The sequence below is a fragment of the Cygnus atratus genome, chromosome 1, assembly GCF_013377495.2.
Source record: "Cygnus atratus isolate AKBS03 ecotype Queensland, Australia chromosome 1, CAtr_DNAZoo_HiC_assembly, whole genome shotgun sequence".
NCBI lineage: Eukaryota > Metazoa > Chordata > Aves > Anseriformes > Anatidae > Cygnus > Cygnus atratus.
Genome location: NC_066362.1, coordinates 1,875,862 through 1,894,887, shown reverse-complemented (window position 1 = coordinate 1,894,887; position 19,026 = coordinate 1,875,862). Strand labels below are relative to the sequence as shown.

Below are 19,026 nucleotides of genomic sequence, written 5' to 3'. Positions count from 1 at the left end.
TGACTTGCTGTACAATTTTGCCACTGTCTCTGTATTTATAACTACCTCTGATGTTTAGAATTAGTGTTCTAGATGAGCCAAAGTAGAAGACCCTCTACCCACCCCCAGCCTGTTTCCCAGGCTTTAAAAAAGGCTTTCTTAGGTGTGGAGAAAGGTATGATTGTAAAATGGCTGGCGTAAAAAAGGAGCCTCCTATCTTTCTGTTTTCAGAAATGAAATACCTCCTTTCAAGCCATGCAGATCTCAAAAACTGTCACAAGTGTCGTTCGTTTTCATGTTTCTTTCATCCCGAGTTTTGTTAGTTTAATGTGAGAGAGAAGGCAGAGTTTCTCTTACCTTGGTGGCTCTCTGCCCGCACTCCTACCCCAGCAATTTATTTTCCTCATTTTTTTATTTCATCTTTTTTATTTTTATTTTGAAAGTTTACATTTTGTCAAGTCAGGGAGAAGTGGTTATGATGAAGGAGGCTATCATTTATCATGGGTTTAAGTTACTTACGTGCTGCAAGGCTCTCTTTCTTATTAGTTGCCTTGTTCAGTGCTGCTAATAACTTTTAGTTATTTACTACGCTAAGTTTTCGATATATTTTTACATGCAGAGGAAGCTTTATAGTGTCAGCTGAAGTGTCAATGTAGTAAAACCTTCAAGGTGAAACACAGGTGCCTCTTGGACTGTATTTAATGAGAGGAATATAAATGTCTGTGGCCTTAAAGTAAAATTTTTGCACTTAAGGCACCGAAATAATGTGCTGTCGCTGCAGTAAACACATTCTGCTCCCATCATGTAGAACAGGAAAATAACAAATATGAAGATATTATAGGTGTGAATTTTCCACAAGCAAAATAAGAAGCAGAGCCTGCTCCGTAGGGAAAGCCAGTAGATCAGATTCCCTGCAGCCTTATCCCCTGTGAGTGTGCCAGCCCTGCACCACTTCTGTGCAGTTGTAACGATACAAGGTATGATCAGAAAGGAATCTACAGCTGTAATGTCCACAAAAAAAAAAAAAATGGGGAACAGAACTGTCCAGAGGAAAACAAAGCACAATACAAGCTCAGTGAGCACTTAAACAGACCCTTACTTAGCATAAACGGTGAGGGAAAGTGCAGGAATTCACCATAGTCATAATTTGAGCTGTTAACTATCTTCTCTTTCATTCCTGATACCGTGACAAAATGCCTCTGTTACAGACATGATTTAGCTGTTAAATTGATAACTATCAATGGCTATCAGCTGATAACAAAGTAGGATGTAATAACTTTGCTTTGAGATTTACATCTCTTTTTTTTTTAAGCACACTGTAGTTCTGCGTTTGTCTGACCTGAGAAATTACTTAGTGCTACAGCACATGTTAATTAACAGACCCTTAAAACTTGGACTGTATTTTCCAGTCTGCTGAGATCATAATGTGTTCATTTTAACCAACTGAAATTTGCAGAAGGTAATCCCCTCTCTGAGAGGGGAATATTGGTTGATACAGAGTTGGTAAGGCAGGTTTTCAGCATTGCTGGAGCAAGGAGGCAAAGCCAGTGTATTTGAAATGTAGCAAAGGCAAATTTTTCTGTATTCAGTCCCTTCCTGGTGAAAAGAAGCTGAAGACAACAGCCTAACTAGAATTATCCCTGCTCTAATATATGGTAAGGTTGGGATGCATCAAAAGTGGTTCTCTACAGGCACTCCTTCCTGCTACGTCCTGACACATTTTGGCTGTTATATGAAGAAATGGGGCTTCACTAGAGATGATCTTCATTGTTCAAAGCCAGCAAGATTTCAGACCAAAACTTGGTTTGCATAGATCATATTTTGCACCTTTTTAGTTACAGTATTGCTCTGCTGTTTTCCCAGAATGTATAAATGCATACGCTTCAGAGTCTTTGACAAAAGAGAGGAATATTACAGGCAATTAAGTTACCATATATACTTCCAAGTTACTAAATAAAGTTGGTTGTATTTCCTTATCAGGAAGAAGCTTCTCTCCAAAGGCGTCATGCTGCAGCACGTCAGGCTCTGTCAGGGAAGGCACCTAGTGCGTATGTCCAGCTGTTTCAAAGGTAATGTAGAGGAGTTTCAGCCAAGTCCTTTGCAACCAAATGAAAAATGCTTGTTTTAGATTTCTTCTCCCCTGTTCTTATGGGTGAATGATTAGAATCTGCCAGGGACTGCAGGTCTCACAGACAACTGTCCTTTCTATCGTGTTTAAATCTGGCCATACAAATATATCTCACACGGTCTGTCTTTTGACTTGGGAGCTCAGCAGTTCTGAAATGTACACCGAAAACATACGAGGTAGAACCATCCACAAGCAAGTTGTCTAAAACTATGAAGTTATTATATGTTTCTTCTCTGAGAAAGCAGAAAAAGATCCTTCTTCTGGCAGCTCACAGTCTCCAACATGTTTTTCAGTGCTAGTAGTGACAAATGGACAGTCAGAGCCTTGCTCAGCACAAGGTTGTTTGCAGTACACTTCTGTGGATACCTCTGTTTAAAGCAAAATTTCTGAAAGCAGACTTTACTTTCTGACTTTTTTTTTTATTTTGTTATTTGTTTGTTTCTAGAAAATGTATTCTATCTTTACTGGCTCTCTTCTTTCTTCTTCCTCATAGTCACAGCCCTGCAAAATGGTGTTAAGTCTGTAAATCCTGGTGTACCTTCTTTGGTTGGTCTGTTGTGGGATCCTTGACTTCACCTGGTAAATACTGGTGTAAATCTTCCTAATTTTAATTTTTCTGTGTTTACTTTTCCTACCCATCTTGCAAAGGCTCACAGTGTTGACATTTAAAGTAGACCATGAACCACTAAGTCAGCACTCATCAAAATGAATAGAACAGTTCACACCTTTCATCTTGTTTCAGGCCTCTACAAATGCAGTCACCAATTATACATACCAGCTTTCCAATGGCAAAGACTGGAGACTGACTCGTTAAAAATAAATAAATAAGGAAATTTAAAAATCAGTGAATTAAACTGTCATTAGAAAAAACAACGGCAGAAGCATAGTGCCAGAAATGCATAATTATGGTACGTTTTCCAAATCTTTACTTAGAGAAAAGTTTAACTAGTTTAAGGAGGACTTTTCTCTCCACTCATTCATTTTAAACTATGTTGTACTGAGAAGAAAAATGGAAATCGGTGTTTTCTTTTGCTGAATGTTTTGTTTTTGATTTAGTGTGGTAATGTGAACTGTTCATCTGAGTCTGCATTAGTCTGTTGCTCTTTGCACCCTTTATTCCACAATACTCATTCCGTGGAAGCTGATTTTGGAGTTATGCATGAAGCTGTTTCAGCAGAGCTGTCAGGCAGGTGAGAGAAAATCCTGTCACCCCCAATCAGCATTTGCAGTTACCAGGCCTCGAGGGATGGATGCGCTCGGCGGAATTGGAGGCAAGAGTAGACAACGCACCATTCCATGCAAGAGGCTAAGTCAAGAAATGCCATAAATAAGAAAGTTTTCAAATGGTTGGAATTCTGCGAGAGAATCTGATTCCTGGAATGTAGCAATTAGTGGAGAACCTGGTAGGTCGTGTTGTCCAGTTCAGTGCTAGTGTGTGCTTCTTCTGCTGAGCATTTTTATTTGTCATGGATCAAATGAAGTTTTAAATGCCCTTAAGAAGGGCTTTCACCTTGCAACAGCTCACCTGGGTTTGATGGCTCTTTCTTTTAATATGTAACTATGGACGTGGGTCAAGCATCACTTTACAGTAACTTCAGAAGTTACTGGGTATTTCATCTCAGCTGTGGTAGTAATCTTTGTGTGCGCTCTTAGCCCATAGGAAACGTAATATGACGTGGCTTGCTTTAGCTTTTATCAAGGGCTGAGCAAGGAGCTTGGACACAGATTGTGCAGCTCAGATACAACATGGTAATTGATTGTCTTATTTGTAGTAATATTAGCAGTACAATCCAAATAATGTTGGGGTAGTTAGATTGTTATCTTGTTTTATACCTTTCTTTGATTCTCTTATACTGTATGTATTGTAATGTCTCTCTCTGCAAGCCTGTCCTTACTAAGTTCAGTAGCGTTACTAGAAATTCTCTGTAATTTGTTAATTAATTCTCAAAATTGACCAGAGTATTTCAAGTCTCCCTACAACAAGTGCTGGCAAACAAGACTCTATAGCCAGTGTTTTGAGGTACAACACTTCATTGTCTCTGCATATGTTGCTAAAAATTGGCACCGATCCTTTCATGCAGTCAAATTGCGTTAGAAATTCAAGTTAGACGTCTCATCTCACTATTATGTCTACATCTATCTTAGCTTCAGTGCTTTCCAGATTTCTCTCTCCTATGGAAAAATACTCTTTTCAACCTGTATTTTATTTAGAAGTTCTAATTTCTCTTTTTACGTGGCTACATAAATAGGACAGAGGTCATACGTGCTTGAAATCTAGTTTTAAAAGCTCTCGGTGTCTGTTTTTGCTTGAATCTTAACCAGCTTTGTTCTGAATATTTTATATTTAGAACATGATACAACTTTTCTTTATTTTCATTGTCAGGAGCAGTGCATAAAAGTACTTTGCCCACTTAGTTGTTTATTTAAAAATGAGATTTCTTTCACTCGTAGTACATCCAGCCTTAGAGGCTTTTAGCTAATGAATCTTGATGTAGCGCTCTTCCATAAAGGCACTTACCAAGTTTTGCCAAGCAAAAAGGTTTTCTTTTTTATTTTTTCTTCCTCAGCCAGATCAGTTCCCTAATCTGTTTCACTCCCTTTCTGAAGGGCTGCCTGTGCTGGCATCAAGCTGAGAGCAGACTGGGAGTGTGAGCGAGTAGCAGTGGACCCAGAGTGGTAGAGGACAGAGGCAGCTCAGCTTGCTTTTGAGCAGTGCTGCTGCAGAGAATGGAAACCCTACGTCAGTTAGGAATTAATCTAAATTCTATGAAATATATGAAACTGATGCCAAAAATTATATATGCAGAAAGTTTCTAAGGTACTAGATGTTCCGAATTGCTTGTGTATCAGTAAAATATTCTTTAATGTCTCATGTCATCGTTGCACATTTTAATCCAAACTGAAATATATTGCTCAATTATCCTGAGTATGCATTAGAAAATTTTACAAGTGGTGTCACACAGGAATCTAACCTGTTTTATTTATTGCAGCCCCACAGGGTTGTCTACATAAATTTAGATTCTTAAATCCAAACTACTGAAAACCTGTCCTCTTTATTTTTTGCCTGTGGCTGTGTGCAGGTGTAATTAAAGCCATTTTGATGTCTCATTGCCTAATACAATGAGGGCAATGTTTGGTGGTTTGAGCTGAATAATTTCGCTGGTTGTCTCTGTGTCTGAGGGTAATAAATAAGAGGATGGGTTGAAGTCTCACTCAGATCAGGCCTTTAGCTAACGATTAACTTGCTGATTTTCTCAGAATGTTGCTGAAAGACGTGGAGTAAACAAGAGCAGACATCACCACGAGGAGAATTTATAACGTGCAATCTCACTTTCCTAAGTCAGAGAAAATTTATATTACTTTCACCAGAGCTCCCTGCCAGAACTGGGAAGAGAGAAGGTGCATGGTCCACCTGTGGCTGAGAGGCTCTTCAGGCTGGATTTACTTGCTCTGAGCATAAGATTTGCATGCATGTAGTTGCATACAAATCTTGCAGATCCTTTTGTCTGGCCAGCCTCCGACTTCAATGTAATTTCACTTTTCAGTTTTATTTTTATGCCTCTATTAGTGACAAAACTAGGACGTTGTCCTGAGCTACATGGGTGTGCCTTTCCACAGGGTGCTGTTTAAGTTATCCAACCTCTTTTCCTTTTTAATTTGAGCTGAGGCACACTAGTGCAATCAGAATATAAATCCCTCTGACGACAGTACAAAACTCAAAGGGAAATGTAAAGAAGACATTTGGCACACAGGTAGAAGGTGGAAGAACATTCCTCTCGCCTTTACAAACGCCTGTTTTTTATTAACTGTCTGGCAAGTTGTTTTATTTTTCAGCTGAGATACAGCTTCTGAGAGGGGGGTCACGGGTCGTGAATACCAACCTTTGCTCCAGGGAGTAGGGTACGTTTTCCCGTAGCAACCTAGCCCTGAGAGGGGTGGCACTGAATCCTGCCTTCAGATCTCTGCTTTGACTCTTCTACCCTGTGTTGTCAGGCTGTGTATTTCTGAGCGGAATTACTCAGGATTCTGTATATTGACCAGAATTCTTTGTTAAGAGATTTTTACTTTTATTATTATTAAGTTGTGTTGTTTTTTTTAATTTCCATGATGCTGATTTACATGAACTGATTTCTGAGAGCACTCGGTAGCTCTGGGGCTGTTACTGGAATCAGACCCTTTCAGATTTTGATCTGAGCCTCCAGTGAACAAACACCGTTAGCAGCCAGCCAGCAGTCACTTGACAGTGAAACAGTAACAGCTTGAGGCCTTACATATGGGAAGCTTTATTTATAGGTATTAATAAGAAGAAACTTTAAAAAAGAGAATTTGAAGATGAGCAGTTGATAAACCTTGCTTGCAGAGCCAGTGTATTGGGCTAGGGAATGATGTCTGAGTAATAAGCCTTAATAAAAGATACTATACCTCCTTACAAACCTAGCTTCTCCCATGGAGCAAGCATTCACCAGTTGCTACCACAATTAAAAATGTTCTTGACAAGCTTCTTGGGGAAACTAGAAAATGAGTGCATGCACAGAAGTTGAGTAGGCTCATTGCCCTTAAAAATTATCAGATTCCTTCGGAGGTCATTGTGGTGTGTCAGTGGGATGGCTCAGGTACAGGGGGTAGATCTATGGAAACTCCCAAGAGCTGTAATTTTAAGTTATGGACCTCTCACATCTGGCACTCTTCAGTTCTGCTTGTGTTTGGTTTTAGCTCTGCGAATTAAGTCTGTAAATAACGTGGTGTCAGTACTGCAATCACCAGGAATGGGCTTTTTAGGTGTTACAAGTGGCTGTGAAGATGAAACTTCTCTCCTTCTGAGTTAGTCATGAGGGGTGGAGTTAATCTCACCTGATTTGGAGTGTCTTTAACAAAAACGTCTCTGAACAAGCTGTCCTGCTCTGCTCTGTCTTGGTGGAGAGTGATTCATCCAACCTGCTTAGAGCTCTGCTTACGCTTGAGCTTATTCATTCCGTAGCTGTGACTGTTCCTCTCCGCTGGCTCTAAACAGAGCCAGGACTACTAGCCCCAGCTGCTTACTACCGCTTCTCTTCCACTGGAGATAACTCTCTTATTCATCCAAACACATCTTGTGAGCCAAGCGCTAGCTACGCTGTCACAGTATATAAAAGCATGTAACATGCCCTTTATTTTCCTTTTGTATCATTTCAGGGACCTAGCAGTCACTCCTGCACCAGGCAGCTCCCGTCAAAAACTGCTGGAGCCAACAACACGTCCTTCTCTGGTCTCAGATGGAAGGAGTGTCACCCAAGATCACAGCTTCCCCTTGAATAACCCAGAGAGCCGGTGAGTTCAGTTTCTGAGACAGCAGATTATTGCTGGGTGGAACGAAGGTTAATGCTGCAATGCGCAAGATCTAAAACCATTTTCCAAGCTAATGCAGTTGTCTCACCTGTTCCATCAACAGCCTTATTAAGCGTGTGTCACTGCATCATAAAGCAAAGTCTCATCTTTCGTAGGAATGGTTTAATTTAGACACCATAATTAAAACAAAAAAAAAAAGGGAATTTCAAGATCTTTCTATTAACAGGATATTTGAAGGGAAAAAGATACTGAAAGAAATTTGGTCCAGCTAGAGAAAAATAGAACTTCAACGTTAACTGTTTTTTTTTTTTTTAGATAAATTACCAGATATTGCCATCAGAATTATTTCTCTTTCTGTCTTTAGATGTTTACCATAGAATACTGTTTTGGAGACTCTGGGTTCTATCATGATCTTCAAATTCATATCTCATCCATTATAACAAGAGACCCTATCAGGATCCTGAGCTTTGTAGTACCTTTACCTTCCCTTACTATCTCAGTCGTTGTTGCTACGCTTCATATCTTGTCCAGCATCTCCACTTGTGAGTGGCGAGCATCCTTATTTATATGTACTGCAGCTAAACAGGCTCCAAGGTGTGGCAGGGAGGCAACTCCTGTCTCATTTAAAGCTTGTAGAGAGGCAGGGATAGAAGAAGACTTGGAAAGGCTACATCCTCATTGTCTTGTAGGCATTCAGCTAGGAAGGGAGCTTTATTTTCCTGACTCGTTTTACAGGTCCACGTTGCCATCCTGCCGAGATGGCTGTGACGCACTCTACTTGTCCTGTTCCGTAAAAATGTCTGAGCTCTGGCTGCCAACAAGCCTGCCTGCTATTGTGGCAAGTGACATTGCAGCCTCTCTGTGCAGAATCCTAGATAAGCTTTTTTTCCCCTCTTCTGGCCATCTGTTGTAATCTCGTGCCCAGATGGGATGCGCAGAAGCAGCCGGATGCCACACAGCAAGACTTAGTGAGGTGTGACACGCCAGATCCCCCATCCACACTTGGAAATAGGTGTGTGCTTGTGGCTGTACTATGAGCCACCGTAAACTGAGCTCTCCTCCCTCTCCTGAACCTACGATAAAACTCATCTAAAAACTGCAGCTGAGAAGGAGCTGATGGCTATGCCATATGGCTGTTGGTAAATTTGAATTTGATCATGGTTTCAATCCCATATCTGATGTTTTGTCGTCATTCCATACCAACCAAGGTACCTCTCCTACTGTATGGAAACATCCATACTGTGCATTTTTCAACTATTTGTTTTCAATTGAACAAATCGCTGTGTTAAATAACCTTCCTAACACACATTAAGCAACTTTTCACATAAGCCAAGCCAATGAGAAATGCTGACATCTTTCTAAGATTTCAACCCATTCACTTCACTTCTGCTAAAGCAGAATTCTTAGATAAACTTGCTGTTGAAAAAAAAAAAAAAAAAAAAAACTGTGTTCCTTTTATATCCTAGAGAGACTGCCAGTTCCCTCTCCGTGATGTACTACCTGCCACTGTAATTACAAGTTGTTAATTAGCATGCTGTAAAAAGGTTGAAACCGTAGGCCTCTGCAGATCCATTTGTCCTGAGTATTTGTGCCACCGTGGAGTGTGCTGAAGGGGAACAGAGTGAGCATACGAGAGAAACTGAGTGCGTAATAGGTTGCAGAGGGATTATGCATCATCTGTCCTTACCAGTAAGAGGCAGGACCTGTAACTCAAATGAGTGTGAAGCTACGATGAGTTGTAAAGGTCTTACCCTTCACATATGGGAATAAATATGTCTTTCCACTCCACCACATTTTGGTGTTTTGACTTTAGCAGTGTTTTCATTTAGCACTGTTAATAACACAGTGGAAAAACAACTGTGAGGAGAGAAAATGCAAACTGCTAATCTGATTCATTCTCTGTGCATGCATCGTGGCCTACGGCAAAATTGTATAGAGTCATGTTGTCAAATCCTTTTGCAAGGGAAATAAGAAAATTTCTTCCAAACTTTCCTTATAGGCATGATTGATGAAAATGCTGTTGTGTAGATGCATTTGAAATTCTGGTGGAAAAAAAAAATACACATTTCTGAAGTATTGGAGCAAAGTAGTGTAGTGATTTTACTTGCCTGAATTTTGAGGTGCTTTAATCTTTTCTTTTGCTTTCTCCCCCAATTTTATGCTTTCAACATTTGGAATGGAAGAAAGAGTAAAATAAAAAAAGCCATCAAGGGGTAAGAGCACTAACGTTTTGACCTCCAGGCACAGGCAATGGAGCAAATATTGTTTTCCAGGTTTGGGTCTGCAGATTAGACTGATGTCTCACTGGGCAACAACGTGTCCAGGTCCCAAATTCTTTACATTATTTCTCAAATCTGGCAGTTTGAGTTGTGATGGAAATGCCATTTTTATCCATCAGGTCATTGACACCTGTTGGATTCAACTTCTGAAGTTGTTCTTTTACTTCTGATCTACAAGTAAAATAGACGATCCTGATTGCATTTACTCCACGAGTGAAAATTAAAGGTTTGGTTTGGACATCTGCCAACTGACCTGCAGTTTCCAGCCAGACGGTTTCTAATTACATCCACAGCTTCTTTTCATCGCTAAGACCATAGCTGTGGTCTTCTCCTTGGAAGTAAACTGCTCACCTAGTCCTTCCCTATTTCACAAAAGAAAACACTGTGCTGGTTTCTAAGTTCTCTTCGAAGTTCTCTGCTGGCTCTGAACTCTCCTGCACGTGAAGATGTGGGGTTTTTTTGTTTTTTTTTTTTTTTTTCCCGAAGTTCCCTTTGTTGTCGTGCATAGGCTTAAACAATTTATCATTGCTTGTGCTGAGTAGCTGTTGTTTAGGGCAGCTTATCTCGCAACTGTACTTTAAAGGGCAGCTAGTCACCACAGGCAGTGATAAATTCTTTACATCCTTGTCTGCTGTTTTTCATTACTCACTTTTACCAGTAGAGGTATTTGTAAGGCTGTAGTATAAGCCAGACATTGAAATGATCTGGTTACAGCATAGCAAGGAGAGGAGAAGAGAGGAGGAACAAAGTTGAAGTTGGAAACCAGTGAGTCAGAGAGGGGAAACTTCTTAATATTTTCCGATACCCTTGTTATTTACAGGTCTGAAGGTGGAGGCAGAACCTCACCTACCGCTGAGCAGCGCCTTTAGCAAGGAACTATTGCAAAACACAATCAAATGAAAAATATCTGTCAAATGATTTGTTACGTCATCATGTACAACGATGTATGTTAGGGTTTGGCTGGCCAGTGCATGATCTAAACAGAATCTGTAGCAGTCCAGGGCTTTACTCCTCGACTATTTTGTATTTAGTGCACGTAGACTCCATTTATCTTATTATTCCGTGGGTTATTACTCTCTATTTTTATTTTATTTTTATTTTATACATTTATTCTCCATATAACTGATAGGAAAATATAAGCAGAGGGAAAACTTTAAAGTCAAGACATATGCCTGCTTCACTCATAATAGTTTTCTTTTTCTGTGCTGGGGCTGTCAGGGAATGGCTAGAGATAGGTTACCCGAACTCGTTTACAGATCATCTGGTGAAGGGAAGGAGAGGTACGTGCTCAGCTCCTGTACCGCACCCCTCACAAGTACCTTGGACATCTAGATGGCAGGGACTGCATAAGCTCTAGTTTCCCCACTTATTTTTGTTGGTTTTCTCATTCTGAGTAGCTTTCCTTAATCGTTTCCTCTGATGTTTGTACTAGAGAAGCCTTTTGCTGAACTCTGTGCAACTAAACACCGAGATGAGTATTGCAATAAAGCCTCACGTCGAGGTTTATTAAAATTCACAACTTGGCCAAGACCAAAATATAACAGTGAGGCATTTAGTAAAACACCAAGTCTTCCCCTGTGTCAGATATATTACAGCTGCTGCCACAGCTACCACACCATAAACTATAAGAAGTTAAAACTGTTGAGTGTCCTATAGGAAAAATGTGCAGGTCTGGTGCCACAGGTAAACATGGGTTAAGCTTGCAGGACTGCACTTGTCATTGTAACTTACGCCACTTCTCTGTGGGGAGGAAGGTACTGCATCAAACATGCTTTTTCCCCACAGGGAAGTCATATAACCAACACAGGATAATCTTACCTGTAATTTGGCTTTTATTTTGTGAATTGCTCCCTTACAAGCTTGCAAGGTATTGGCAGAGCTTTCTGCTGCAGCGCTGAGTTGTGGGGCTCTTGTCCTTAGGCGATCCAAATGATTTTCAGGGGAACTTGGGTACCTACCTCACCGTTAAGTGGTGTGTAAATTATTTTCCACGGTTTGCCTTGTCTTCTGCCCTTTTACAAAGGGACAGCTAGGGAGAAAACAGTGAAGATTTTTCTTTAACACCCAGTATGCTGGGGTTTGATGTAGTGCATTCACGTCGTTGTGCCTGGAGATCAACAGGGGTTAATTCCAACCACGTAATTATGGTCTATTTTTAGCCTTTATTAGTAGGTGATTGCACAACCATACGTTCTCTGAAGCAAAAGCAGAAGTAGTTGGCCTTTTAGAAACTGCCGTAGACATTGTTGAATTGTCCGTGGTGCTGTTTATACTGAGCCTGGTTTCACTACTCCTAGTAATTCCTTATCCCTGCCACGATTATGTCTGATGCACGTTGCAGGCAGCTAAAATGCGATTACAGCTAGGGTTAAGCGCTTGGCAAGAGCATTCAGCAGTTGATGAGCATCCTTGGATGCAGTAGACCTCGGAGGAAGATGCGAGCACTCGGTTCATTACAGAATATAATATTCCTTTACCTTGAAGGCAATAGCAAAAATCTCATAGACTTTCACAGTACTTCTAGTTAGAAGATAATTACCTGTTTCTTATGGGAGTACCACACTGTTTTATCTCATTATTCATTATCCCTTCTTCTTACAGTATGGTTTTATTAAAATACCAATGAAATTCTCGTTTTATTCCCCAGAACGCTGTAATCACAGTATTCTCACAAGGTAAAATGCTTCTTACAAGAATTAGAGGATGAAATTCTTTTGGCCTGCACCATTGATAAGGTCAGGGTGGATAAAGTTTGAGCTTCTCCTGTATTCATAAACCTATGAATCGGTTTCTCCCATATGGACCAGAACAGTCCATGTGAAGACAGACATTATGAAACGTCATGTTCATGGATTATTTGTTTTAATATGAAGGGTCTCAGACCACTCAGGCTTTGGCTTTGGTTAGGTTTTCTGCAAGACACCGAATAGGTCAGAGGTGCCCTGGTTACCACTCGCTGGTAAATGGCTACCTGTGGTCCTTGCTGTCACAGAAATGCTTCTTTTCAAGGCAATTCCTATTTTCTTTTACTCACTAAGACACAGATTTAGAAATAAGAAGCTCTGAGTTCTGATCCCAGATTTGCTATTTGAAAGCCATCAGGATGTGGTTGTGAGCACAGAGCGGTAACTGCCTGAGCAGGGAATTGGAGTGGGTGACCTCCAGGGGTCCCTTCCAACCCCAGCCATTCTGTGAAGTTGACTCACTGTCTCTTTACCTGTCTGTGCAATTAATTAAATCAATAAATGAACATTGAGAGAGGTAGTAGTTGTGTTTGCTAGTGCTAGAAGTTTTGAGAGAATCGTAATGTGTGAAAAAGCCTCGTGTAGCTGATAAGTACTGGCATTTGTTTCTGACTTTTGATTGAGTTATGTGATTGCAACATCGATAACGCTATCAGACTTGGTGCGTGTGCTTTTTTTCTTGCTGTTTCAAAGCATGAATCGCTTCCCCCTCTCAGCTGCAGAGGATCTGGTCCTGCCAGTAGGCTATTTCTAAACTCCGCCGGTGCACCTGCTGCTGAAGGCCTGCCTGTTCGCACCCCCGTTCTCCACGCTCATCCCACTGAAGATGCCCAAGCTGAGCAGCAAGATCCACGGGGAGCTGAAAACGGAGCGGACAGAATGCAAGGTTTGAAGCATATTCCGAAGTAACAGTTTTGCTCAGGCTGTGCATCACGCTTACCATAATGCTAGTAGCTTCGCTTGGGTGCCAGGGCAGCTTCTTCATGCCTCTGGTAATGACGCTCTTACAGGAAGCAATGTTAGGATGTGGCAGAATCAGTGTGGCGTGAAGGAAACATGCTCAGTACAGCAGCTCTCTCTCAATGAACTTCAGGAGAAATTCAAAATAATGGCTGCCTAGGCATGAAGTTACTCACATGAGCTAGAGCAGTCACTAGACTACTGAAGATAGTAGTCCTTTTTCCCCCACAAAACATGGGGTTTTCAGCCGGGGGATGCGCTTTGTGGTGAATTCATTTAAATAAACACCCTCTTAAGTCTCTTCACTTTATAATTTCTGCAGAGAATGAACTCCACAGTGACAATCTTCAGAGGAAGCACAGCAAACCCAAGGCTGGTTCTTCACACGTGCCTCAGCTCAGCAACTGGCCAGGTTCCCACTCCAGACCTGTCCTACCTCCAATCCCGCCTCGGCGGAAGAGCACCAACCCTTGACGGCCACTGCTAGCCGAGTCTTTGTCTCGGTCACACCGAATCCTTCTGCCTAGTGGGAATACTGATTTTGATAGATTTTGCTTTGTTGAAAAGAAATTATATCAAAGATTATTTCTAAATCCCTTTCTGATTAAATCTCCAAAAAGTTATTTATTTATAACTTTATTAAAAAGTAATTTCTGCATTTCCCAACACTAAAAATGATTTCCCCAGGCATTCTCAGCTGGGAAATGGTGTAGAATTTTTTCCTCACAGCCACAAGTCCATATCTTCTATTAATTTCATTCTTTCCTCCCCCTCCTATTTTATAGATCTAATTGACGTGTGGAAGCATCAGGGCTTCTGATATCATCACCGATATTGTAGGACCAGTGAACTATTTTGAAGAGAGATTTTGTGAAATGTTCAGTGTTGTTGGGAGTGAAAACTAGTTGCAAGTCTATTTTTAATAAAATGTGTTTTTTGAAGAGCTGAGACGATTTTTTCATTTGCATGTGTCTTTAAACAAACAACCTAGTAAGGAGTCACCAGAAAAAAAAATATTACAATTTCAGAGAACTGGCTGAAGGCTGTAAGCACCATGTGAAGATTTGTTTTTTTCTATATGTGGAACAGAGCTCTGACAAGTAAATAAAACTCTCGAGTTGATGTTTGTCCTGATTAATTTTCATTACCATCCATTTACGGAACAGATCGTGGGGCCCTTTGCCTGAGCAGCCTCCCCCGAGGAAGGCTGATTGCTATTTATGTTACAGCGTGGGTCCCGAGAGGTCTTTGTGTGCACAGAAGACGACGTGACTCGTTCCCAGAGTGCGGAGCTGTGTCCGTGGGATGGCTCTGGTTTACCTCATTGTGCCTGTTCAGAACCTGGCCGGGGGTTTTCGTTGTTTAAATAGGATAAGCTGAACAAAGCCGCGCAGCTCCTGGTAAGTAAGGGATAGAATCGGATAGCCTGACCTTAAATTCCAGTGAAGCCTGTAAAACAGCTCAGTCTTTTATTAAGTGGTTTCCTTTCCACGCTGCAGCTGGCTGTATCCTCGAGCTGAAGAGCAACAGCTCTTCTGAGACACCGGTTTTTATCATTTTTTTGGCAGAACAAAAAGCAGGGCTGCTCCGCGGCCTGGGTTCAGCAGGAGTTCAGGCAGCTGAAGCTGCAGTCTGAACCTTGGTGGCCTTGACCAAGGCATCTGAGCGAGGTGGGTGCCGGATTGAACGCTTCCCAAGCCCCGCAGCTTCTCCAGCAAATCCTGCAGGGCCCTGCACGGCCGCTTTGCCTTTGCAAACACCCTCAGCTTTGCCTCTGCAAACAACTTTCCAGCTGTCAGCCTGGCTGGCACGGCCGGCTGCACACTTGATTGATGTGGACGCTGATCGGCCGATGGTTTTTTGCTGTTTTACAGGCGCGAGGAGCTGTGCTGGCGTTGTGGTTAATGAATATCTGCAAGGTGCCTGGTGTTTCGTGTGCAGCAGGGCCGGGGCGATCCCACCTCCCAGCTCAGCCTGGTGACAGAACTGCTTACATGAGGAAGGCGATACAGGCAGTGTACATGGATCAGATTTTTTTTTCCTGAATGCTAATTCCAGAACCCATACACATAATCCCCCTGGGAAAGAAGGGCAGCGGGAGTTGGGTGACACCCCAATCGTGTCGGTGTCTCGCTTTTGATTCCATTCCTGCACAGTTTGCCAAGCTAAGACATCTTCCCCATCCAGCCCCAGTCCACCCCTCTGCCCCCGCAGTGGTTGTCCCCTTCTACCTAAAGCAGGACCGGCTGTCCCTGAGCTGTGCTGCTCGTGGGCACAACTTTGAAGTCAGTAATCGTGCAAAAGCCTTGGGCATCTTCAGTGAGCAAGCACAGCGATGCCGAGTGCTTGTGTTTACAGGAAAGGTCTTAAAGATCGAGCTCTTTAGTGCAGGAATTATCTCTGTTTTGATTATGCAGGTGGAGCATAAATATGCTTCTCCCATTTCCCAGCTGGAAAAAAAAAACCTGCCATGATGAAAAATGAGCATTTGATCGGGGTTTTGGTTAGCTTACTGCACTTGTACCAGATAATAATGGCTGAAGAGACTCTCCCAGCTTGCAACCAATTTGAAAGGCCTGAGCTTTCAAACCCCATGTGTGGGGTCACTCGTCCCCAGCAGGGTTAAGGACATGGTGGGGAAGTAGGACACGGGACGTTTTAAGATACCAGGGGGGAGTTTAGGTTAGAAATGTTGACCAAAGTCAATGCAGCCAAATATTCAGTTTCTCACCTTTCCTCTCTGAGCTTTCATTGCCGTGTGCTCTCACTTGCTCCCATCCCACTCCGCAGCAGACTGAGCTGCCCACCGCATTTATGAGATTCCTGCAAAAAAACACATTATATGGCCCTGTCCTTTGCCTGTGCGCCCCGGTGCATGAAACACCTGGCTGAGTTTGAAGGCAGAAGATTCCCAATCCGTAACATTTACGTTTCGTTCAGCAGATTGGGAAGCATCGCCGTTCATCGTTCTTAGTTCAGGGCGTTTATTTCTGGCTGAAAGCACAGAACGTGTAGCTCGGTGCCTTTATATTTATAGACTGGCAGATAAACGCGGGGCTGTTTCGGGGAACTCTGTTTTCATTGGCAGGAAGGGTGTTTGGATTACAGCAGAGTAGCACCTAAAGTTACTCATAGTCAAGCAAGTCTCGAGTCTTGAATTTTACGGAGGGGAGTATAACAAGCTGTTTAATTTCCCTTTTTTAAATTAAGCATTCAACAATAGCCGTAGCTGTGGTTTCTTCCACATGAATTGAAATGGTTTTTACCAGCCTGAGGAGGGACCACGCGTGCTTGTCCCAGCCCCGTGGCACACACCCGGAGAGCACGGCAGGGAGCAATGCCAGCAGCTCATGTCATCCCATGGGAGTTCTTCAGGACTGGGTCAGACCCCAGGGCTCCAACGTTTCTACTCCAGGTCTTAACCTTGCTTATGCCGAGGTGTTTGGGGAAGTCGAGGGCAGCTGGTTTATCCCAAGTCCTCCCCCAGGCTGGTAGCAACGTGGATGCTGTAGGACAAGGAGCTGCTGAATTAAGGACCGACGGGTTCGTTAGACGTAAGGGGACGGTGTTTTAACACAGCCCTTTGCCTGAAGGAGAGGCTTTGAAGTTTGGTAGCTAAAGCTTAATTCGCAGCTCAGGGAAGGCTTCCAGGGCAGCTGCTCCTCCTCCTGCAGAGCTGCCAGGCTTGCTAGGTACTGGAGGCCGCGATGCTTCACAGGCGACCCCGGGGTACACAGGCAGCCAGGGCGGGCTGCTCAGTCTAGGGGAGACGATTCAGATTCTCCAGCCCCCACTTCCCAGATTAATAAAATAAAAATGGGCGTAAAAAGCTTTGGTTTGGTTCTCTGACCTTCATCTCCTGCCTCCCTCCTCCACTATCGTCACCGATACGGGCTGGGCTGGTCGGCGCTTGACTTGCGAGTGAGACCACTGTGAATCCAGCAACTACATAATTTTATTTTATTTATTTATTTTTTTATTTTATTTTATTTATTTTATTTTCTAGAAATAGATGGTGAATTTGCCAGGAGTGACCAAAGGGCTGCTCATTCCCCTGCCGAACGCCCACATCCATTTCCAAAAATCCCCTTCCGAAGCACCACGCCGCACCCTGGCAGCATCTGCCTGCCCCGCGAGCTCCACCTTCTCCCTCGGGAGCTTGTCTAATTGAATACGCCGCGTAACGTGCTGCTAATTTGGCAGCTGTCAAAATGAATTATAATTTGTTGTTGTTTTTTTTTTTAACAGCGCAGCAGCGGGGGCAAGAAGCGCTGCCGTGATTACGCCGACTGCAGCCGCGGTTCTCTTCACATCCCTGATGCAAGCAAGAGCTGATGAAGGATTTGAAGGGGACCGGTTTGGGCTTTCTATGCTCTCACCCCACACTTCTATGGTGTCACTGAGACAGTTTTGGGTCCCCCCAGCCATTTACCAGTTGTTTTTTCCATCGCCAGCCCAACAGGAGCCAAGCACCCTCTCCTGCGGAGCTGGAGCTCAAGCAAAGGCCTCCTGGTACCCGGGGTAGGCTCTGCAGTAAACCTTGCTCCCTGGACATAGCCTTTTGGTAACCCGCAGGAAATATTTCAAGCTTCTGAGCTATTTGTTGTGTCTCCTGGAAGGCAGAGAGAGAGGAGCCCTCGCCGCTGAGCCTGAATTTCTTTTTCCTGCAGGGAGGAGGCGGCGCCTACATTTTTATCGTTCGTGCTTTGCCCTGCTCGTACCTCGGAGCAAGTAGGAGCACGACGGTGTAAATTAACGTCAACCACGGTGAAAAATCCCCCGTGCTGACGGTGCTTCCAGAGGAGCTCCTTTGAGGCCCACACCGTGACTGTGCTGCTGCGGGTGGTGGCAACGCAGAGGCTCCCTGTGGCCGCCCCGTCCCAGCTTGCGGTGGCCCCATGAAGCCTCCAGCAGCTCGAGGATGGGTTCCCATACGCTGGAGACTTCTTTGGGTTCCCGAGGAGCCAGGAATGGTAGCTCTTGCATTAATCCCATGCATTGTGACTTCAATTTGTCAACCTTGGAGACCACAAAGAACTGCAGGTCCATGCAGGATCCCTCTCCCCTTATTTCACTTGATATCTTCTTGCCTCTGATATATGCCCTCCACCTCTCACATTTCCCACCACTGCATTTAGCACGATTGCAGGCAGCTGCTGTGATCTCAGGCCACCTGAAACACCTGAGTGGCTACAAACCCTCGTGGCCAAGAGGGCTCCAAGGGCTGCGCCCCCTTCCAGGCTCTTGGGACGGAGCTCCACCACCAAGCCACCAGTGGTGGCTGATGGAGGGGCTCAGTGCCACCTGCCTGTCCCCAGCACCTCCTGCGAGGGAAAAGGGGCTGTGAGGCTCTAACGGGTGCTCCTGCTTCACCTCCACCCTCTCAGGCTTTAAAGGGGTAAATGAATGTACCCGTGCCTAGCACTGAGCCCTGTGCTGAGGTCCTTTGGTCTATGAAGTTCAGCACAAAGTTCACCTGTGAGCCTGGGCCACGCAGGGGGCAAAAATAATGGTTGTGCATCCCCCCGAACCTCCCGAATTTCCCATGTCAATAAATCGCACCTTCCTACCCTCTTGGGCTCCCGCTGCTGATTTACGGTCGCTGTAATGA

The 19,026-nt window shown here is 43.4% G+C and overlaps 1 protein-coding gene across 2 annotated transcripts in view; it reads left to right on the top strand.

Annotated features, from left to right (window-relative positions):
• LRGUK (leucine rich repeats and guanylate kinase domain containing) overlaps positions 1 to 14,536 on the top strand; it is a 50,163-nt gene extending 35,627 nt beyond the window's left edge. Inside the window, exons 17-20 of one of the 2 annotated variants that reach the window (XM_035566626.1) lie at positions 1,960 to 2,048; positions 7,280 to 7,414; positions 13,172 to 13,341; positions 13,738 to 14,536. In XM_035566626.1, coding sequence (XP_035422519.1) covers positions 1,960 to 2,048; positions 7,280 to 7,414; positions 13,172 to 13,341; positions 13,738 to 13,889 — 546 coding nt within the window. In that variant the 3' untranslated portion in view covers positions 13,890 to 14,536. The remainder of the gene's footprint in view (positions 1 to 1,959; positions 2,049 to 7,279; positions 7,415 to 13,171; positions 13,342 to 13,737) is intronic. The other variant, XM_050708397.1, reaches the window with a different exon arrangement.
• The last annotated feature ends 4,490 nt before the right edge of the window (positions 14,537 to 19,026 follow it).